The sequence below is a fragment of the Apiospora hydei genome, assembly GCF_038363865.1.
Source record: "Apiospora hydei strain CBS 114990 chromosome Unknown utg000004l_segment0_segment0, whole genome shotgun sequence".
Lineage (NCBI taxonomy): Eukaryota > Fungi > Ascomycota > Sordariomycetes > Amphisphaeriales > Apiosporaceae > Apiospora > Apiospora hydei.
The window spans coordinates 1133623-1156169 of record NW_027117363.1 but is presented as its reverse complement, the minus strand read 5'-3'; the positions used below and the strand labels follow the sequence as shown (position 1 = coordinate 1156169).

General features: G+C 48.0%; 5 protein-coding genes across 5 annotated transcripts; 3 read left to right on the top strand and 2 right to left on the bottom strand.

The window, feature by feature from the left end:
- Positions 1-967: 967 nt before the first annotated feature.
- Positions 968-4430, top strand: PG997_002882 (uncharacterized protein; the record flags this gene model as incomplete). The annotated part of the gene is given in 5 exon segments (XM_066807197.1): positions 968-1077; positions 1134-1915; positions 1935-2256; positions 2314-2783; positions 2854-4430. 5 exon segments carry the CDS (start codon positions 968-970, stop codon positions 4428-4430), a joined length of 3261 nt encoding a protein of 1086 aa, XP_066670815.1.
- Positions 4431-5423: 993 nt separating this feature from the next.
- On the bottom strand, positions 5424-8873 carry PG997_002881 (CHAT domain-containing protein; the record flags this gene model as incomplete). Its single annotated transcript, XM_066807196.1, has 1 exon — positions 5424-8873. The coding sequence occupies one exon, from the start codon at positions 8871-8873 to the stop codon at positions 5424-5426; it is 3450 nt and encodes a 1149-aa protein (XP_066670814.1).
- A 3615-nt stretch (positions 8874-12488) lies between these two features.
- PG997_002880 (uncharacterized protein) lies at positions 12489-12958 on the bottom strand (the record flags this gene model as incomplete). Its single annotated transcript, XM_066807195.1, has 3 exons — positions 12489-12651; positions 12704-12762; positions 12857-12958. 3 exons carry the CDS (start codon positions 12956-12958, stop codon positions 12489-12491), a joined length of 324 nt encoding a protein of 107 aa, XP_066670813.1.
- Positions 12959-16481: 3523 nt separating this feature from the next.
- PG997_002879 (uncharacterized protein) lies at positions 16482-17207 on the top strand (the record flags this gene model as incomplete). Its single annotated transcript, XM_066807194.1, has 1 exon — positions 16482-17207. The coding sequence occupies one exon, from the start codon at positions 16482-16484 to the stop codon at positions 17205-17207; it is 726 nt and encodes a 241-aa protein (XP_066670812.1).
- Positions 17208-17225: 18 nt separating this feature from the next.
- On the top strand, positions 17226-18967 carry PG997_002878 (TPR domain protein (kinesin light chain); the record flags this gene model as incomplete). The annotated part of the gene is made up of 2 exons (XM_066807193.1): positions 17226-17332; positions 17449-18967. The coding sequence occupies 2 exons, from the start codon at positions 17226-17228 to the stop codon at positions 18965-18967; spliced, it is 1626 nt and encodes a 541-aa protein (XP_066670811.1).
- Between the last annotated feature and the right edge of the window lie 3580 nt (positions 18968-22547).

Genomic DNA, 22547 nt, shown 5'->3' with positions numbered 1-22547 from the left:
AGAATACGATTCCTTGACTTTGGCGTGCTCTTGCATCGACAGCAACTTTTGTCGACGTCAAGTCGGCTGTCTACAATATCGAACAATGTTCCCATACAGATACAGCTTGGCCGACAAACAAGAGTACGAATCAGATATTAACGCTCAACGCACCATCGGGAATGAACACTGCTTGACCACGGAATTTCACGAGCACGGGATTGCAACAGAGATTCCTACGGAGGAACGACAGTTAGCAGATATAGAGTTTGATTCGTGGAGCTTCTCGCTTCAAGATCAGGGAAATGGGTTTTAGTTGTTCTGGCGGTGATGACGGCTTTAATAGGGTGGTGGCATAGCGACAGCTTTCGTGAGGCCGGCTAGTGAGACCTTCACCACACGATATGGGACGAGCAATTCGGGGCCAATTGACGGTAGCGTAGACAATGTACTCATTGCATAAGAGGAACCATCATGTGTACCTGTAGAGGATTGGAGTGCCGCGCTTGCCAAATTTGGGTCTTAGAACAATGCTCTCTCCCTAAAGCTGTAACATAACACCAGCTAGTTCACATCTCAACAGTGCCACAGCATTCATTGTGTACATATCATGAATGAAAGGAATCTGTCATAGATCCATATTACAAGCGTTGGACAGTGCGCTACCCGCTGGAACTAAACTAACGGTGAGTTCCCCTATTTCCCACTTGCCATGTCAAGTGATCAAGACTCGTTGGCACCGAACTGGCAAATAAATTCACCAAAAGCCATCTGTTTCATCATCCATCAACCATCGCCTAACACGCCAATAGCGACGCGGCGCGTAGTAGCACAGTAGTTTATGCTACCACAGAGTATGCCTTGCAGGCTGCCTGCGAGGCTGCCTGCGCCTCAGTCTGCCCTTCAACCAGCTTGCTATTGATCATCATAATTGAATACATCAGTCTTGCATCTTCTGTCAAAACATTCCAACAACCCAGGTGCCAATATGAGTTTCGGGTTCAGCGTCGGCGATTTTCTGGCGGTAATTGAGCTTGCCAACAAAATACGAAGAGATTTTGTAGGCGCTCCAAAGCAATTCCAGGATATCTCCATGGAGTACGCACTGTTCGCAACCTCTTACATAAACAATGCTAATCATGATTGGTTTCTAGGATTAGGAATCTAGACTACGCCATTCAAGATGTCAATGTCTTCATCTCTGAAGATGATACAATAACCAAAGCCCAAGAAAAAGAACTCCACAGCATCCGCGACAGCTGCCAGAATGTCTTGAAAGATTGCCAAGACCTGCTAACTAAATACTCGGGTCTCGAATTATCAGCAAAGGGCCTGAAGGGACGGACAAGACGAGCATGGCAACGGTTGACGTCGGAGCCTACCGACGTACGCGACCTTCGAGCCCGCATCACGTCGAACATTACTCAATTGAGCCGCGTCAGCGAAGGCTTTACCAGAGACAATGTCGTTAGGTTGGTGAAAGGACAAGACGAACTGGCCAGACGCCAAGACCAGCAGGAAAATCAAGAAATCCTTGACTGGCTAACACCAATCGACTTCGCCGCCCAGCAGTCAGACTACATTCGTCGCAGGCAGCCAGGAACAGGCCAATGGCTCCTGGATTCCCCAGAGTACCGGAAATGGGTAGGGGCAAAGAAGGAAGCTCTGTTTTTTCCAGGTATTCCTGGCGCAGGAAAGACAATCCTATCATCTATCATCGTGGAGAACCTGCAGAACACGTTTCACGGCGACAGCTCTATTGGGATATGCTATGTATACTGCAATTTCCGACGGAACGATGAACAGACGCTCGACAGCCTCATAGCCAGCCTTCTGAAACAGCTGGCGCGGGGCCAGTCTCCATTTCCCGGCAGTGTGAAAGATCTCTATGATCGAAATAAGGAGCAGTGGAGCAGGCCATCGACTGACGAGCTCTGTCGGACTCTTTTATTCAGTAGCGGCAGCATATTCTCGAGTTTACATCGTCATCGATGCACTTGATGAGTGTCTGGCAACTGGTGGTTGCCGATCACGGCTCATATTTGAGCTTAAAAGGCTGCAGGCCAGTCTTGGTGCCAATATCCTCATCACTTCCCGTTTCATACCGGAGATCACCGCCCAATTCGTGGATGCAGTACAGGTGGAGATTCGCGCCAGCGAAAGTGATATTAGTACATATCTCAATGGCCACCTTCCGCACCTTCCAAGCTTCGTTTCTCGTGATCCCAAGCTCCAGGCTGAGATCAAGAAGTGTATTATGAAATGTGTAGATGGAATGTCAGTAGACTCCCCTTTGCTTATCTCCTAGGATTCTCTAACAGTGTATATCTCTAGGTTCCTACTTGCGCAGTTACACCTCGATTCTCTAAGAGGTAAACGTTCGCCTAAAGCTGTCCGTACCGCTTTGGAAAAGCTTGCGAAGGGCTCAAACGCCTATGATGCTGCATATCACGACGCGATGACCCGGATCAATGGCCAAATCACGGATGAGGCAATGCTCGCACACCAGACTTTATCGTGGATCACTTGCGCAAAGAGGCCGCTGAAAACGATTGAACTTCAACATGCGCTAGGTGTCGAGTTAAACGAGCCAGGCCTCGACGAAGACAATCTTCCTGATCTCCAGGACTTGGTCTCTAAATGTTGCGGGCTAGTCACTATTGACGAAGAGAGCGACATCGTACGACTGGTTCATTACACGACTCAGGAGTACTTCGAACGGACTCAGACAGACTGGTTTCCGGATGCTCAATCCGCAATTGCTGAAACGTGTACTACCTACCTTGCATTCAACGTCTTTGAAAGTGGCCCTTGTGAAAACGACCTCGATTTTGAAAATCGACTCTCTACGTACCCATTATATGATTACGCAAGTAATCATTGGGGAAAAACACGCGTGCTCGATCTTGCACTCCCAATACCGGCCCACGTTTTTATTAAATGATTCGAAGGTCGAGGCTGCAGTCCAAGGATTGCTAGCGAAACCGAAATGGCTAAACGATAACGGCTATAGCCAAGTGTTCCCAAGGCAGATGACCGGACTGCATCTTGCCGCTCTCCTAGGGCTTCATGACACTGTCAGTGTTTTGATACAGTGTCAAAATTTGCATGGAATGAGCTACAATAACCGGACACCACTGTCGTACGCCCCTGAGAAAGGGTATGAGGCGAAGGTCGACATGATAGATCAGGATGGCAGGACACCGCTATCATATGCTGCTTGTGGTGGGCATGAGGCCGTGGTGTGCATACTCCTTGATTATAAGGCAGAGGTTAACTTTAAGAATGAGGACGGCAGGACCCTGCTATCGATCGCGGTTGAGAACGGGGACGAGACAGTGGTACGGCTACTCCTTGAGCATAAGGCCGAGGTCGACTCGATCGATCAGGATGGCAGGACCCCGGTATTGTTTGCTGTCTGGGGTGGGCATGAGGCAGTATTACACCTCCTCCTTGAATACAAGGCTGAGGTCGACTCCAATAAGATGGATGGCATCTACGCAGGCAGAACACCGCTATCTTTTGCCGCTGAGTATGGGGACGAGGCAGTGGTACGACTGCTCCTTGAGCATAAGGCCAATGTTGACGCAGCCGATCAGAATGGTACGACCCCGCTTTTATTTGCCGTTTTGGGTGAGCATGAGGTGATCATAGGGCTGCTTCTTGAATATAAGGCGAAGGCCGATTTGAAGGACAAGTTTAACAGAACTCCGCTCTCGCATGCCGCTTGGGGTGGACAGGAGGCGGTGGTACGGCTACTCCTTGAACACAAGGCCGAAGTCGACTCGAGGGCCACGGGAAAATTTGCAGGCAGGACCCCACTCTCGTTTGCTGCTGAGGACCGGCATGAGGACGTGGTACGAATCCTCCTTGAGCAGGATGTCGAGGTTGACTCGAAGGATCAGTTCAGCAGGACGCCGCTATCGTACGCCGCTGAGAGTGGGAATGTAGAAGTAGTACGGCAGCTCCTCCGGCAAAAGGCGGAGGTCGATTCGAAGGGAGGGAACGATTGGACACCGATCTCGTGCGGTGCTTGGGATAGACATGAGGCGGTGGTACGGCTGCTTCTTGAATATAAGGCCGAAGTCGATTCGAGGGATCAGTTTGGTAGGACTCCGCTGTCGTATGCCGCTTGGGGTGGATATGAGGCGGTAGTACGGCTGCTTCTTGAATATGAGGCCAATCCGTGGTTGAATGACCACTGTAACTGGCCACCATTATTTTACGCCATCGAAAAGGCTTCGGTTGAGGTTTTTGGGTTATTACTGGGAAAACATTGGAACAACGCTAACATGACAGATCGCTATGGTTCTACTCTGCTGTCGATCGCTGCTCGTTTCGGCCGTCGTGATATCGTGGCATACATTTCAGGTATTGCCGACGTCGACATTACAACAGCTGACAACTTCAACTGTTCATCTTTTGGTGGACTCAGAAACGGAGTCATGTGACGATTACTGGGCGTCTACTCGAATATGAAGGGAACCTATTATCATTTCGCGGAATACAACGGTGGCGATTTCCTTGCCTATTTGGGTGTCAAATTCAAGGAGCTGTTTGTTTGGTTTAGTCCATAGACTTCTACTCGCCTCATCATATAGTATAGTCTATCCTATTGATGATTTCAGGTTCTGGTGTGGTTTCAAGCAGCAACGTATTTTATTTAGTAACCCGTGGGGCTGTATTGCAGCTACTTAGATTTCCGCTCCTTTCCTTTCTAAACTCTGCATAGCGAGGTAGGAGTTGCAGAAGTCGCGTTGTACCAGTTCCTTGAATGGTTCCACCCCTTCGAAGACGGTCTCTGGATTCATTCATGTCGTTCCCAAAGAGGATCTCTTCTCTGTAGCTGTTGGTGGGGATGTACAAGAGCTTGGTTGGCTTCGTGTGGCGATGAGGAAATGAGGAGGCAAAGGCTTCTCAGCTTGATAACCAAGGAATTTCCTACTGGTGACTTCCCAAACCTGGCGAGATGCCGACAGTTAATACCGCACCTGCAGTCCCTATACGATCAAGAACCTTCTAGAGAAGAAGCAGCGAACGAATGGGCTCGGTTACTCACTGCAAGGCCAGAAGAGGTACGCGGAGGCGGAAGATTTGAACCGACGTGCTTTGAGAGGAAGAGAGCAACACTTGGGAATACAACATCCTGATACGATGAAAAGTGTAAGTGATTTGTCTTGTGCTTTGAGATTAAGGGAAGCATGAAGAAGCGGAGTAATTGGCATGACAAGAAGGCAAGATATGGCCAAAAGAGGAACTATGATTGCCCAAGTCATTGGCTGGTGTTGGATGGTAACTCGTAGATTGATCACTGAAATAAAGGGCGAAATTAGAATCCCAAAGTCATCTTAGCCAAGATATCCATCCTATCATGCTCATTGTATACCTCCCTTATGGCTTGCAGTCGACCTGGTGGTTCGCAACGCTGCCAAGCATACAGCCAGTTAAACCCCAAAGTGAACATAGGGAGCCCAGAGCGCTGGCATCTCCCCAACCTTCTCATCACGTATTACTGCGTCTCTTTCGTCTCTGATGCCTGTATTCTTTACATTACCATGCTTCCCCATCTGATATCTCCATCGCTCCCGAAGCTCCCGAATGGCAAAATGAAGTCCCTTACTAACAGCCTGGTCGTTCATGCCTTTGTCCTGAAAAGCCATATAAAATATCGATGCCATATCAACACACAATTTATCGTCGACATTCCACAGGGTACCGATGACATGCCGAAAACCTGCGAGCTGATAGGCAGCGGTTAGGTGAAGTCCTTCGTCAATTAACCTCTCGTTCCGTACCTGCCCAGTCCCACACGCCGAAAGATAAGCAAGAAATGGTGGCCTGAAACTGAGGTTGATTCCGAGCACGTCATCTACCACCAAAGGATCTTGCACCCAGTCTTCCAAAAGTAGATAACTCTGGAGGGGGCTTGCGCTCGTTCCACCATGACCAGCAAAGTGAAATAGAGAGCAATCCGATAGTGCTGATAGAACCTCTTTTCTCTGACGCTTTGGTCTGATCGGGGATAGCCCCATCGACTTGCAGATCTGTTCTACTGCAGTCGTCTCGTGAAGAGCATTTTGGAGTTGAGTTTGCTGCGGCGTCTCTTCCATCGATACAAGAGCAACCTTTTCCCCAATTGCCATTTCACGAAATGGATGCTGGTGACAATGCATAATAGCTCTAATTGATGAGCTGTAGGACGAGATAACTCGATCAAGTGTTGTATTGGGCCTACCGCCTAGGTGGTCTCCTGCTGCATGGAGAGGAAAGCGAGCCAGAGGCCCAGTAGGAATCCACCAAACGCGAGGCCACCGGCCATTAGGTGGCGCTTGAGTAAAACCTAAGGTATTCAAGACTGGCTGGACAATCCTGTCCCATAGCATCTGCAACGTTTCGAGAGACTCAGAGTCCCATTTCTCAATGTCGCTCCTCCTTAGTGGCAGGGGTAGAGCTCGAATTCCCGGCTTCTCGATGATAATAGCGTCACAACGGTGTATGCTCGTGTTGACGATCACAATTGGGCCGTCCTCCGCTGCTTTGCACATATCGTTTTCGGAAGGACAGCGAAGGAAACGCTCCAATCCGGGCTGACAACGGATCTCCTTGATCACCGCATCGATTATGGCAGCTGCACCTCGACGCTGTCTTCCCTCTTCGTCCACAAGACGAATTGCATACTCATCTGTAACCAGCATCCTTGTACTTGAAACAGGAGTGTCCAGTTTATTTTGCAGGACCGTGAAGTCTGCCGCAAGACGCGGGGAGACGTTCTCAAGGCTGGACACATCGGTACGCAGATCATATGCGGAGCTCAACAGAAGGCCTCGACCCGTCTCCAGTAATTCAATAGCTGTAAACATATCTTCTCCGGCTTGCAATGCAAATGCAGCAGCATCCGACGCCAACCCAGCTGTTTGATGAAGAAGCGCCTCTTTGTCCGTATTTAAAAGGGACCGACAGGTAAGCAAAGGGACCAACTCGATGGTTTTATGAGCAATTTCCAACGATTTTCTAGGTTCATGGAGAAACTCAGAAAACAATAGAAGCGTTCGACCTGACTTAATGCGCTCGCTCAATGGGGCAGATGTGGCATTAAGAGCTTCGAGAAAGCAAGATTGAGATTTCTGCAGATCCTCCATACTTCCCTCTTTCGAGAACCTGTGCCCAAGCCGATCTCCAAGATTGTTTAGCCGTCCAGCGAGCTCTGGGTGATCTTGAGGTGTGAGTTTGATGCCCTTTTCTGTCACTTGAACGGCTCTGTTCAAGTCGTCCATGTCTCCTGTCCTCGAGAATCTGTCTCCAAGAAATATTCCAAGATCACTCAGCCATCCACCAAGTTCTATATCGTCGTTATGGGTGATTTTAACGGCTTTTTCTGTCACCTGGATGGCCCTGTTCAGGTCATCCATGCTTCCCATCGTTGAAAATCTTTTCCCGAGTAAAGGACCGAGGTTGCTTAGCCGTCCAGCGAGTTCTGGATGGTCGTCAGAGGTGAGTTTGACGGCCTTTTCTGTCATTTGAATGGCTCTATTCAGGTTTTCCATGCCCCCATTCCTCGAAAATTCAGTACCAAGCAATGATCCAAAAGTGCTAAGCCTTCCAGCAAGGTCTGGACTATCATCAGGGGTCCTTTCAACCGCTTTCTCTGCTATTCGAATAGCTCTATTGAGATCGCCTATGTTTCCTGTCCTCAAGAATCTGTGTCCGAGCCAGTTTCCAAGGCTACAGAGCCCTTTAGCAAGGTCTGGATGGTCGTCAGGAATTGATTGCATGGCTTGTTCCGAGACTTCGATGGCTCTGTTCAGGTCGTCCATGCTTCCTGTCCTGGAAAATTTACTTCCGAGCCAGAATCCAAGGTTTTTTAGCAATGGAGCTCGGTTAGGATGTCCGTTAGGGATGACTGATACAGCTTGGTCCATCACCTGTATTGCTTTGCAGAGATCCTCTATGCGTCTTGTCCCAAAAGACCTCTTTCCGAGATAATTTCCGAGGTTATTTAGCCATCCAGCAAGGTCTGGATGGTTAGCAGGGGCGACTCTAACGATTTGTTCTGCTGCTCGGATGGCTCTGTTTAGATCATCCTGGTTTCCTGTTCCCGAAGATCTATCTCCAAGCAACCCTCCAAGGTTGTTTAGCCGTCGAACAAAGTCTGGATGGTTATTTGGGGTGAGTTTGACGGCTTGCTCTACTACTCGGACGGCACGATTAAGGTCGTCCAGGCTTCCTGTTCTCTCGAATCTGGCTCGGAGCCAGATCCCAAGGTGACTAAGCCCTCTAGGGAGTTCTGGATGGCCGTAAGAAGTGAGTTGAACGGCTTGTTCTGCCACTTGAATGGCTTTGGTCAGATCATCCATGCTTCCTGTCCTTCCAGACCTGTCTCGGAGACGAAGCCCCAAGTTACTTAGCCGCTCGAAGAGGTCTGAATGGCCGTCAGGGGTAGTTTCAACAACTTGCTCCGCTACCTGTATGGCTCTGTTTAGGTCATTCGTGCCTCCTAGACAAGAGAATCTGCTACCGAGTAAGTTTCCGAGGGTATTTAGCCGTCCAGCGAGGTCTGCATGGTCGTTAGGGGTCGCTTCCACAGCCTTTTCTGCCACTTGTATGGCTCTGTTAAGGTCATCCAGGGTTCCTGTCATGAGAAATCGGTTTCCAAGTCCAGTTGCAAGGCTACTTAGTCGTCCAGCGAGGCCTGGGTGATCAATAGAAGTAGCTCCAACCGCTCGTTCTGCTACTTGGATGGCTTGGTTGAGATAGCCAATGCTTCCTGTCCTGAGAAATCTGTTCCCCAGTCCAATTGAGAGATTATTTAGCTGCCTTGATAGGTCTGGGTGGTGACCATGAGTGGCACCGATGGCCCTATCTGTCATATGGACGGGTTGATTGAGATCGTCCATACTTATTGTCGGGCATCCGTTTCCGAGGTAAGGGCTAGCCTATTAAGAAGTGTAGCGAAGTTGGATAGTTCATCTACAGGAGTGTTACTGTTTACGAACGTCCTCGTTATGCTGCCATTAATGTATTGAATCCCGCGCAAGGCTGCATTGCAAACTGTGCGGGTAATTCCCTCCTAATGTTCAGGCAGCTAATAGTTCGGTGAGGGAGATCAGCACTTTTGCAATGAGCTGGGGTGCGAGACCAATTGAAAGCTCAAAGACATCACCTGCACTTTTGGGTGAAACGAAGTCTGACCATTCAGATAACGACGATCGACTTATTGCAACAGTCAGGGCTGAAGCAGTTCCCGCGCATGGCCACGTACATATGCATGCTGTTTTTCACACGGCGCTTCATCATGATCTGACCAGTAAGCAGTGAGAACAACCCCCCCAAGCTCAGGTTACATTCGCACAGGCAGCAGGTATCCCCCAAACTCTTCCCCTCTCGTCGCTTTATCTCGGCGAACAGGACTGGCACTTCGACGATAGCTCTACTCAAGTAGCCCACTTGCATAGCCACGCTCACCTGTCGCGATTTAATGTATTGGCGTGCAATCTTATGTCGACGAGGTTGTGGTTTCGTCGCTTAATCGAAGAGAAACTTAACGAAACTTGTCAAACCTTTCCCATTCTACTGTCTTCCTAAGCGGCACATCATGGAATCTCCAACTGTGCCAAGACGATTTGCTCTCCTTGCTGGAGTGAACTCATATCTTAACAATGGTTCGAGGCGGCTCCCAAATGGCAACACCGCGACTCTGGCAAACTTGTAAGGGTCTGTCAACGACGTCAGAAACGCGGTCAGCAGTAGTACCAGAAAATGCTCACGAGTGACGCTACGCGTCACGTCAAAGCTCCCTCTTTGAAATTCCTTCTCTTGGATCAGCTTCGCTCTCGTCCCTGCATGACTGATGCCTCAATGGTAGGGCTCTTCCGAGTACTGCTCTATATCTTTGTCTCAAGAAGTCCGAGGCTGATAGTTGCGGTGCCCAGTCCTCGCGCCTGCGATGCGGGGTCGGGTCGGAACTTCATTACTGAGCCCGTCTGCGGGCAGACGCATCACAGCATTGGCTGTATGCCTCACGTGCAAGACGATGTTTCGTCATGGATGCAGTTATGCAGAAATCGCGGTGATGAGCTGCGAAGTTTTTACACCTGCAGAAATCCATGAGCAACCAGAAGCGTGAGCCCGCCAAAGGAGACGGGCCTGCAGCACAAGAACGAGGCTACTTGACTGAGCGAAAAGAAGGCCCTCCGGCAGACCCACCAGTCGAATTGTGCTGAATATTGGGGTCAAACATGGCTTCCGGAGCGGACGGATTCGTATGCAGTGGATTAGTGCATCGGCGGACGTTCCCAATCATCCCACTGCATCGGCGGAAGTGTCCGCTACCACTCTCAGGATGGCGCTGAGTCTTCGCAAACCTTGAAGGCCGCCTCTAACACCAGGCACTCAACTTCCATGACCCTCGTTCGTTGCGCCAGCCGTCACTCCCATATGCGATTGCGATGACTGTGGCTTCAGTCCCTTGGTGGCCCAATCTCATATAGCTCGCTTGTCGAATTGTCTAGATGCCGCCACCGCAGGTTGTTTGCGTTCAAGCAAACAACATGCACGCGTTACGCTAAACAGTTAGCTCTCTCATTGGAGACCAACAGAGAGACTACCAACGCTGCTTGCTTTTTAGACCATCATGTTATCACTACGGTGCCCAGATGCATGTCCAGGTCACTCATCCCATCCACGACCTCAGCTTCGTCGCGAATAGAATCGCGAGACAGCAATGCCGCCTTTGGTACTTTGCTTCTCTGGTAGCTCACGGCTGCATAACGCTGAATGTGACTCTCTAAGGCACAAAGTACATCTCGCTGCAAGCAGGGCCTGGATTAGCACCGTGCCAATGAGCTTTCATCGCCATGTTTGCTTCATTCCACCCCTCATCCGGTGGCAGATAGGGATAACTACAACTATCCGTCGCTCGAACCAACGCCACTCTGGACATTTCACTTGGACTCGGATGAATGCGTCCCTCAAGCTTGCTTGCTCGTTCTCTCTGTTTCGTTCATGTCTACTCGACCAGCCCACCTGGCCTTCTGCATCACGGTGGTACGGCATCAATATTCATGCATCGTTGAATTGAGGTGACATCCAGAATGTCGGGGGTTGGAGATCTATCAAGCCTAAGCTTGAAGGCTCCGATGTGCCGGAAGTGCAGGTTCTACAGAAACCAAAGAGGATACTCACCAAAGTTGCCTGCAACAACTGTCGCACAAAAAAGAGAAAGGTAGGCGAGCCACCTTCCGCACATTCTCAGGCGAGCTTACCTTCTTGCAGTGTGATGGTGGCCGACCAGGGTGTGGGACATGTAAAGACAACAAAGACAATTGCATTTACGATGGGAAGGGTAGAGAGGCACAGATACGAGAACTCCGAGATGAGAAAGGACAGCTCCAACTCGAGAAAGAACAGCTCCAACTCGAGAGAGAACAGCTCACGCATCGGATACACATGCTCGAGGCGTTTATCAAGTCTCAGTTTCCAGCTGGCGTACAGACGTGGCTCGACATACAGCCCGAGCAGCAGCCGATGGGCTCCGTGACTGAGGAGCCCTTCGCAACGCAGTCAACTAGCTCGGTCATTTGGCCCCGTCTACCAGCTGAGCAGCAATTTGCGTCATCCCCGCAGTATCTGACAGATCTGTCTCGCGCTCAGCCTGGCCTGGGGTGATGGCACTGGAAGTTGTTGAGGGCACCTCTGCGGCAACGCCATCCTGTGCTGACGGGGCTGACCCCGGTTTCTGTGGTTAATTCATGGTAGGATTCTATTTCGTATATTCTCGACGTCAACCGCAAACATGGTTCTTACTGACAGCATCAGTGATCGGCCACGACCACCCGTGATGCACAATTTCCTTTCGCGCTCAAGTGAGTGGACCGGAGGTTTATCGATGAATTGCAAACTTCTCCCTTGCTTAGCGCTCTAGAGCATTTCTCTAATATCGAGCATCGCTTTTCACAAATGCATTCAGCACCAACCTAGCATGCCTTTTCTGTCCGTCCAGCCATTCTTCTGTTTATATTGATATATCCATTGTGACTGCACATAAATGATCTGAACAGAGAGTCTGGATTGAGATAGTTCCAAGCTCCAGGGCTCTCCAAATCTTCGAACTCCACCTTGCTCATAGGAGAGCTCATCAGACAGCCCGTCCAGCAAAGATTCTCGTCCGGGGACACATAGTTGCAACAATCAGAGCAGCCATCATGAGCGGAACACTCGTTCACGGTTTCCAATGATCTGATCAGCGACCGAAATGTCTCCTATAGGAGAACAATGGATGAAAACGTGAATATCACCTTCTCATAACCACTGGAATGCTACTGGGAAAGCACTGAATTCGTTATTTCCTTTGGCTGGTCCAGCACCCGACTAAACCAGCTAAGCGAAGCGCACGCGTCAGCAATCGAGTCCTCGATCCCTTCGAGCTCTGCGCGGATGTCCTTCCTACTAAGGCCGAGACTGCCGGTTCGGATAGGTCCAGAATTCTCGCGAACAGTCTCGAGAGCAAGGAGCTATTTCCTGAGGACGAGATCCTCGTGCTGGAGGGTGAGCTTATTGGTCAGGTCTGTCGCTCTGGCGCAATGCGAAAGCTCATCCCTTTCCTGGAGAGCTTCATGGAGACGGCCGGCCAGCGTGGTGTTCTCGTTACGCAAGCGCTTGATCTGGGCTCTCTGGCTTTGAAATCCTGTTTAGATGACGGTGCACTGTCGTTACCATCATGACACACGGTAGTCGTTTGGAGGCCTCGATAGACAGAAGCCCTCTCAGCAATTGAGGTCTTTCGATCTGGCAGAACGGCCAGATCAGGATGCAACGTTTTGCAGATGACATCTCCATAGACTTATGGAGAGCCCAATACACTTCCTGGCATAACACATACCGCTGGAACAGCAATTGTGTCCTGTTGCAACAGTACCACTCCTTCCGATTCATGTTTCTTACCCAACTCAGGCCCCTTTTCGATGTGATTCACAGCGAGCATTGTGATAATGTTGATGTTTTTTTGCCACCCGCCCAAAACACTCTCAAATCCTGTAGCCTTCTCTTCTCGATGCCAGAGCGGTACCATAATGTCTCCAGAATGCACTTGCGTGAGACAAAGACCGTAAGCTCGAGAGGTGTCCGCCCCCGGCTCTAATGGCTCAAGAGCAAACAGACAGGCATCTCGTAGCAATGAGTCCGACTTCCGCAAAGAATCGAAAAATCCCCTGTGTATCGATTTTGGGAGCTTTTCAACGATTTCTGTTATATATAACTCAAGGCGCCTACTTATCAACCTCTGGTCTTTTGCTTCTGAGTGACGGAAGTCCAAAACCCATTGAAGCAAAGATGAAATCTCAAGTATCTCAAAAGCTGATTCAGGAGTGTTCAACGGGAATAATCCTTGCAAAACTGTGACGATTCGGTCGGAGTGAGGCTCTTCGTTGTCTTGGCAGCTCGCTATCCTAGTCGCATAAAAGACTCGCCATCCTTGAACAGTCGTATTTGAGGGATCAGGGTGGACTTCCAAAACGTTGTTGTTCAAAGCCACAGTGGCTGTAATTGAACATCCAAAAGGTATGTGATAATCAGATATATTGTCGACATTCCTCGCATTGGTGTGATAAGGCAACTTGCGTGTTCGACAACTCGACCAATTAGGAATCCAGGATGGGCAAATGACGTTTCTCAATTGAGAAAGGTGACCAAACTCGAAGAGGTGAAGAAGTATCTGCAGTCTGATGCTGTTATCTTCAGATTGTAATGTAATTGACGCAACCTGTTTGTACATTACATCCCAAGAAGTGGTATAGTCTAGATGAAAGGGATTTCCTGAAACCAAACCTGCTAGAGAAGCAACACGGTCCTTTCTGTCGACGCATCTAGCTTCATGGAATTTCCATAAAAGCTCCAGAAGGGTTGGCGTATTCGAGAATTTCAGCTGGGATAGATTTGCCGCCATTCTGATGGGGTAACTTGAGAGATCCATACATTGGAATTTTCTCGCGGCCGCAGCAACTATGCACATAGGAGTTGAATGTTTTCCACAATGTACAATGGCTTGACGGGCTAGATGGGCTTCTTGGATAACCCAACGGCGTGAGAACCAGGTCCGATCGAAAAAATTCAACAATGCTGTTAAACGCCTCTCCACATCCAGGAAGAAATGGTTGGCTAGCTATACCGTCAGGCGAAGTGTGGCTGAAATACTTTCTCATCAGAAATACAAGACGGTTGGCCATTATTTGCTGCTTAGTTTCTGGAACCTGGCTGGCTGCTCGGAAGAACGCAAACAGTGGCAAGATCGTGCAATTATCGGTACCAAGCCATATATGCACTTGCTGCGCTTGTCCATATATGCAACCCATGAGAGGGATTTGCTGGGCTTTTTCGGCGTCATCGTTGTGGTTGAGGCAAATGGCATCGATCCACAGATTGCGCAATACCCTTTGATCGCGAAGATATCGCAACAAGATGTCGACGTTGGTTGTGATCTTTAGGTACGAGGTGTCGCCATCGTGTTCTATCTCTAGATGATGCGTGAATTCGCGCGGGCCCCATGTATAGGAAACTGCAGAGTAAGGTGCACGCAGTGCCGAACGGCGATCTTGGACGATGGAGCATCTCAACGGAGTGGTCATGTTTTTTGCTGGAGTGAGGACAATGAGCCGAAGAGAATCATTGGTGCCAAGGGGTTCAAATTGGTAACCATTGAAGACAGGCATAATTGGAAGGCAGTAAGGTTGGGGGTTCCAAGGGAAGCAAAGTGCAATTTGCAGTTGAGCATTACTTATGTCTCGATTATAGATTGATCATGCTGTCTTGATGTCGGGCCTTACTCCTCCAACTAACTCTGTTGTTTGCTATTCTTCCGAACAATTCGCGATTTGCAATTCAAGGCTATGTTTCGCAACCTTATTGTGCGATGTTTGTAACGCTATAGATCGGGTTGTCTTACTGGCACCCGCTCTTCTCAATTCAGTACTGTCTGCTTATGTCTGCCTTGCGGCTTTTTCGTCGCCCCGAGTCGCAAACTTATGTTTTGCTGCAATATATTGTGTGGAGCCTTGTGATAGAACGGCATACGAGATCCAGGCTGTTCGCACCCTTGTTTGCCACTTAAATTCAGGATGCAAGGGTGCCCCGCTCTGTTTGCCCGAGCTCTGAGTTGAGCAGCAAGAAAACGACAATTTGTAGGACGCGTCGAAACTTGGCGGAGGTCAAGTCCATGGTGCTGATTGGCATTCTGGTCGGCCGCCAGCGCGTTGTGCCTGTAGGCCACAACGATATTTTGCACTTTCTTGCTTATGTGGACGGGCTGCACACGTCGCATAGGTGCATGCTAGGGCAAAGGGAGCTGTGTAGGGATGAAAGGTAGGCAACACCACTTTGACAAACATGGTTCGAAGTTCTTGGAACCTTTCCCAGGTGCTGGTATCGAGGCCAATATTTCCTCTTTGTCGTCTATGCTTTGCGTATAACGTCTGGTCAGTTGGTGGCCTTGATCTTATACATCGCGGATGGAATAGTAAGCCATCACGTTGGCACACTAGTCCCTTTATAGCAGGCGTGCATTTGCACGCTTGCTCCATAGGTATCACCAATCTCACTTATTTACTAGATGTTATCTGCTCCTTTCCCTTTCGAATCTTAGGAAGATACTAGTTATATATAGGGTATTGGTTTCGTCAATAATTCAATAAACGTTAGAGACAGAAGTCGAGAAAGTATCAACAGACCGTCCGCTCTAAACTGTGCTACCTAGCTCACTGCCCGTCCACAGTATTCAACCAGCTGCAGGACCGGGATCCGAGGCCTTTTAGCAGTTGCTGCAGACCCAAGCGTCGCCTCCAGGTAATCTAATTGCGGCTTTTGATCGCACCAAAAGACCAAAAACGAGGAGGGTCTCTCCGGTGGGATCGTGGTAGTGAAATTTCCAAGGTCACGGGCTAAGAGGTTTTCGCGATGGTGGCTATTGCCCTGGAATTCGCTTATAAGCAGGGAAACTCAGCCAGTGAATGACTCCAAACTTGACAACATGGCAATCAGAAACCTTTCTCTCACAGCCTCCAAAAGTCTTGTGATCCAAACAACGTATGGCAATCAAGGAGCCGATACTAGGTCTCCGTGTGACAGGCTGATCTTCAAGGTTGGTGTTGGTATATTTGTGGCGCCTTTGAGTTGGAACTGCGACAAACGCGTTGGGCGTGAAGGCGAAAGATAGAAAAGGCGTGGTACCAATTTGACTGGTCAAGGTACTGGTGCAGGACCTGCACAACTTGGTACCTCTTGATAGGGCAATAGTGCAGGCTGTAGCTTAGGGGACCCACCGTGAGTACCTACGTTGGGCAGTTGATCAGCAGTCTAACGCACTCCTCTACATCCACGGATATACGGAGCCCTAGCGTGCAACCCGTGATGTGATTTTGACCCGTCACAATTCAAAGTCTTCCTTCTTTTACGTGCTTGACAAACGTACCAGTTAACAGGTTGTTTTCGTGCTCCTCATTCCTTTTCTTGCAGAAATGCGCCTTTTACAAGTCCAAGATCACGCTAGGTTCGCGCTCACGGAGGACCTCCATTATACTATCCCTCCTTACGCTATCTTGTCATATACATGGGAAGACGATGCCCAGGAAGTTCGATTGAGCGATATAAGGGAACAGGTCGCGCACGCCAAGCATGGTTACAGAAAAATCGACTTCTGCCAGAAGCAGGCTGCAAAGGATGGACTGCAGCACTTCTGGGTCGACAGTTGCTGTATTAATCAGGACAGCGAGGTCGAGTTGAACAGATCGATTAATTCTATGTTTCGATGGTATCGCGATGCCGAGAAATGCTACGTCTACTTGTCAGATGTGGCGATGAAACGCGACGACAACTCCTCTACGTGGGACGAGGCTTTCCGGCGAAGTCGGTGGTTCACCCGGGGCTGGACGCTCCAAGAGCTGATCGCTCCTCGCGCGGTGGAGTTTTTCTCCGTAGATGGGCAATACCTTGGAGACAAAACGTCTTTAGAGCGACAGTTGCATACTATCACCAAGATCCCAGTGGCCGCTCTTCGGGGCACCACGCTGTCGGAGTTTAGCATCAAGGAGCGGATGTCTTGGTCCCAACACCGCGAGACCAAGCTGGCCGAGGACCGGGCGTACTGCCTCTTGGGCATCTTCGATATCCATATGCCTCTCATCTACGGCGAGGGGCAAGAACACGCTTGTAGACGGCTTCGAAAGGAACTTGAAGGTAATTGATTCTATGCAGTCGTGGACATGGCCACTGACCTCCGCCAAGGATACCGAAGACAACAGTCTGAACCCTTTTCCACCGTACCATTCAGCCGGGACCCGAATTTTATCGATCGTCCCAAGATCCTAGCGTGGATCAGGAAGACGTGTAACGGGTCAGCGACTCGGGCAGCACTAGTCGGTATTGGCGGCGTAGGGTACATACCTCCTTCTTGCTGGGATGAGTTGCAGTTTTAACACTCGAAAGAAAATCACAAGCTGCTATCGAGTACGCGTATCGAGTGCGCGATGACCGGCCACAGACATGGGTCTTCTGGATACATGCGAGCACAGCGCCCCGCGTCGAAGAAGCGTACAGGGGCATCGCCGAAAGGCTCAACTTGCCAGGGCGAAGCAATCCGAACGCCAATGTTTGCCAGCTTGTGAATAACTGGCTATGCGACGAAGGGAATGACCGATGGGTCCTTATCCTCGATAACGCCGACGATGCCGAGGTGTTCTTTCCCCAGCGGAGATTGCAGGATGCGTCAACACCGCTCGGGAGCTATCTACCCCAAAGCCGAAACGGGTCGATTCTGGTCACTTCCAGGAACAGGGACGCCGCGCTGAGGATCGTAGGTGATACCCGCCATGTGCTCCAAGTACAGGCAATGGCGAAAGACCAGGCGCTTCAACTACTTCGGAATAAGTTACATACCACGGCGAACGATGATGACATGGTTGACCTGCTAGATGCTCTCGACTGCATACCACTTGCCATCACTCAGGCTGCTGCCTACATCAACCGACGATCTCGAACGACAGTTCGCAGCTACCTCGATGAGTTCCGCAGGAGTGCGAGGCGTAAGGGAAGCCTGCTGGGCCGAGATTGGGGAGACCTCCGTCGAGATAGTAGCGCATCCAATACCGTAAATACCACCTGGCGCTTATCATTTGAAAGCATGCGAGCAGAAAGCCCATCTGCTGCGGATCTGCTGTCCCTTATGAGCTTTTTTCACTCTCATGGAATTCCGGATTGGGTGCTTCGGAAGTACAAAGAGACAGCCTTGTCAACCGAGGAGGACATCTCGGACGGAGATTTTGACGATGATATTGATCTGTTACAGAGCTTCTCCTTCGTAACAGTAGCTGGCGACGACGAGGCATATGAGATTCATGCTCTCGTTCAATTTTGCACAAGAGCTTGGCTATGTTCGCGTTACGATGATGAAGCGTGGGCACGCAAATTTCTCAGTCTGATGGCGAAGGAGTTCCCTACAGGCGACTTTCCAAACCGGGCGAAGTGCCAACAACTAATACCACACCTCGAATCCTTGTATGACAAAGAGCCTCCTGGCAAAGAAGAAGCGAACGAATGGGCTCGGTTACTTACAAATGCGGCGTGGTATTTATGGCACGAAGGCAATTACAATGCAGCACACGATCTAGCCGCAAAAGCATTCAAGGCGAAAGAAAAAATCTCAAGAGATGTTGATATGGCAATGCTCACGACAATGGCGGTCTTGGCCTCGGTACTCCGTGGCCGAGGGAAATTCAATGATGCTGAAAAAATAAGCCGACGGGCCATGGAGGGATATCAGAGTTTATCAGGCCAGCAGCACCCCGATACATTAACAAGTGCGAGCAATCTTGCTCTTATCCTACGAGACCAGGCGAAGTACGAAGAAGCAGTGCAAATTTACCAAGAAGTTTTGGACGGAAGAGAAAAAGAGCTGGGGGCACAACATCCCGATACGCTGATGAGCATGAGCAGCTTGGCATTATAAATTTCCTTACTTCGTTTACAATATCTATACCGTCTAGGTCCTTAAACTTTATTAGCGAATTAAAAAAGTATACTTCTAAGATTAAAGTCCTTTTACTATTATATAATATCGTCTCTTAACCTTTTAAAGTTTCGATATTAAAAGTTATAACTACTTTAAAAATAACGATATCTATACATATATCGTAATATAATTTAAATATTATAAAAGTAAAGAGATTAACGGCTAGGTTTCCGGCTGCCGCTAACTGGCTTTTAATTTAAGCGAAAGAAACGAAAATTAGTTTCCACGTAACGTTGAACTTAAATATACCTTCTTTATCGACCGACTTATCGATATTAGCGAGCGGGTAGGGGAAGTCGTACGGAAGCACGTAAGACAATCCGGTATCGTAAACGCTTAGCTCTCCCGTAAAATATGTAATAGCGGTAGGGATTCGTATTACCTCGTAAGACCTAACCTCCGAAATTATAATAAATTTAGAAGCTGCTAATAAAAGCAATAATCTTTTAGCTATAAGGCTATCCGGGGTTATTATTATATAGCACGGCAGGGAGGCATATCGTTTTTATTACTTAAGCAGAGGAAAGCCCTCTTTACCTATAGTAGCTTTATTTTATAAACTCGTTTAAACTACTATAATATAATTATTAGGCGTAAATAGATTATCTTATAATCGAACCTTACGCTTTAAGCTAATAACCACTTAATTATAAGATATACGGGTAATATTAAAAGGTTTAAAATCCGGACCCCTAATAAAATCCATTGCCTTCTCAATTCTATAATTAATAAATAGCAGTCTTTTAATATATTATTAAGCGTTAAAAGCCTAGCGGTTGTAACTACCTACCCCGCTGTTTTAGGAATCACCGGATATACTTTATAATAACTTCTTAAGTATATTCTTCTAATCTTTAAAATATATTACAAAGTGGCGGTACCCGTTAAGAATTCTTTAATCTAAGGCTATTATTTAATATACCTTAATAGGGGGGCGTGTTAATAAAAGAGGCTAAGCTTAAAAAGTTAATGCTAAATAGATTAAAGGGAAAAAAAGTTTATAATCGAGGTAATTTATATGGAATTATTTTACCGGGTCTAATAAATATATAAATCGTATAGTTAGTTATTACCGAAATTTATAAATATATCCTTCGTATAACTCTTAATTAGTTTATCGTCGTTAAAAATAAAAAACTTAATTATAATTTAATTATTAGAAAAATTCCGCGGTTTAACGGGCTTAGGGATATAGTTCGCCGTTATCTCCGCCCTAGGGCTAGCTATTTTATTAATATAAGGAACCTTGTAGGTCTTCGCTAGCGGTATGTTAAGGATTTAAATATAGGGTTTAGTTACCCGATAGAGCGGGGTATATTTAGAGGGGTAATATATAGTATTAATTACTAATAGCGAAGCTTAATTTATTAGAAATTAAAATAAAGGGTAAAGGTTTAGTTTATTTAATTATAGGCTATCGAGTAGAAACTTTTTAAATATAGCTACCGAAGAGAGTATAAAAATAGGGTAGGTGGAGTAGAAAAGTTCGATTATATATTAATAAAAAGATAAGTTAATGAGGTAAGAAGGGGTAGGAAGTTCTATTTATATTGGTTTATTTTTGTTAAGTTTATACTTGCTCCTATCGGCCTTTCGAATAATCCACGGCTTTGATAATTGGCGACCTTAAGGTAAAGCCCCTATTAGAGCCCGACTTCGAGAGAGCTATCGCTTAGTTTCGGTACTGATGACTCTGACGCTATCACTGGCATGGACTGCTTCACTCGGTCTCTAGTTAATATTGTTTAGACTTACCACATAGGGGACTCGAGGTCTGGCTGCCGACTGAGTGACTTGCCTTATGGTGTGTTTCCATCTATGCGTATATCTAATTAAAACAATGAACTGGGCCGAGGGACTTCGTAACTTGACAAGGTATCTTGATAAAATAGCTCGTGTGCCCGGCATAGGGTTTGAAGAACGTCAGATCAGGCGCTGATACATAGCCCAGGTCCGTAAGAAGGCCGCCGGTTCTGGTTCAAGAGTGTGAGGCTTCCAGTAGAAGGATAAAGTGCGTAAATACACTACAGTCGTGTCATGTCAGGATGCCGGCAACGGCTCGGCATAGACGGCCTACATGATAAAGGAGAAAATCTGCGCGACGGCAGTGCGATGGAGCTTGGTGGCATCGTCCTAATCTTGCGTATCCCCCCGTTGTGGCTCGTTCGGTGTCCTCGTCTTCACCAGCTACTCTTGCTGGTACAAGCAACCTAGATGTTATATATTGCGCTGTCCTGTGCTGTACCTTTGATACGTAGGACTATAGATATAAAATTGTTGTGGCCACAGGCCACCGACCGTTGGTGGAGGCCTGTTTCCCCATGTGGGATTAGCTAGCAAGCCAGGGCGGCTGTAAATAGATCCTAATGACATCAACATCATTGCATCTCCAGCCTTTGGTCCCAACAAAAATTCATAATGTAGTGTTGCTGACGGTGTAGCTGCTCAAGTGACACTGAGAGACGGGAATTAACGCCGAACGTATAGTTCATGATACTGAAATACATGCTCCATTTATCCCAATTCCACAGCGGAGCACAGAATCATCTAGCGGCGTGCTCTTTGTTGCATCCGTCGAGAGCCCCAGGACTATTCGAGCGCATAGCCCGTTGCTCTATTTACAACCCACAAGAACACTCACTAACGTCGCTCCCGTGTCTAGCTAAGATATAACCCATGGCTATAACTTAAATATCCGTTCACGTTTCCATTCTTCTTCTTCCTCGTGTCCATAGAACTGGATTAACAGCTCTAGTATGCACCCTTTACTGCTGAATTGCTCGTGTTGGTGCTCACCAAATTTTGCCTGGTATAATAATTCTAACTCATTTGCGACTTCTCGAATCGACATCTTCGTGAGCTGTTTATCAAACCAATAGCAAATACATTGGTACTCTAAGTGATCGACGAGGTCTTGATAGCCAAGGTCTCTAAGCTTCGTCGTATCAGCTTTGCAAAGCTTCAACTCAGAGGTGTAAAAGAGAGGTTTTCCTAAGCGAGTTATCAGATACCAGATATCGAGATGAGGTGATGTTTTCGTACCTTCGATGTGCCCTTCTGGGAGAGCAAGATATATGTATACTTCCGGATCAAACGGCAAGTATAGCAATGTTGGTCTCAATGTTGGTACCAATGCCCTGAACTCCCTACTTACCAGTTCTAATTGTGTCCTATATTCCACTGTACGAGTCTGGACTTCGAGGAAAGTGGAAGTGTCTGTTATTATAGACATGGCAAAGAAGACAATATTGTCTCCGACCACAGAATCGAGAATTAATAATCTGATTTCTTGTGACAATTTATGGAAATAAGAAAACGATAACACTATTGTTTCTTTTTCTAGAAAACAAGTTAGCAATTCGCTTTACCCCTCTCTCGGATAATTGACGACGGTATACCTTCGTTAGACGCTGTTGCGGGTTGTCTGCACAACTCGAGAATGCACTGGGGTGGCACCTCTATACGTCTAGTTAAACGTCTTGCGACTCGCTTTTAGTAAACCATTGCGTATGGATGA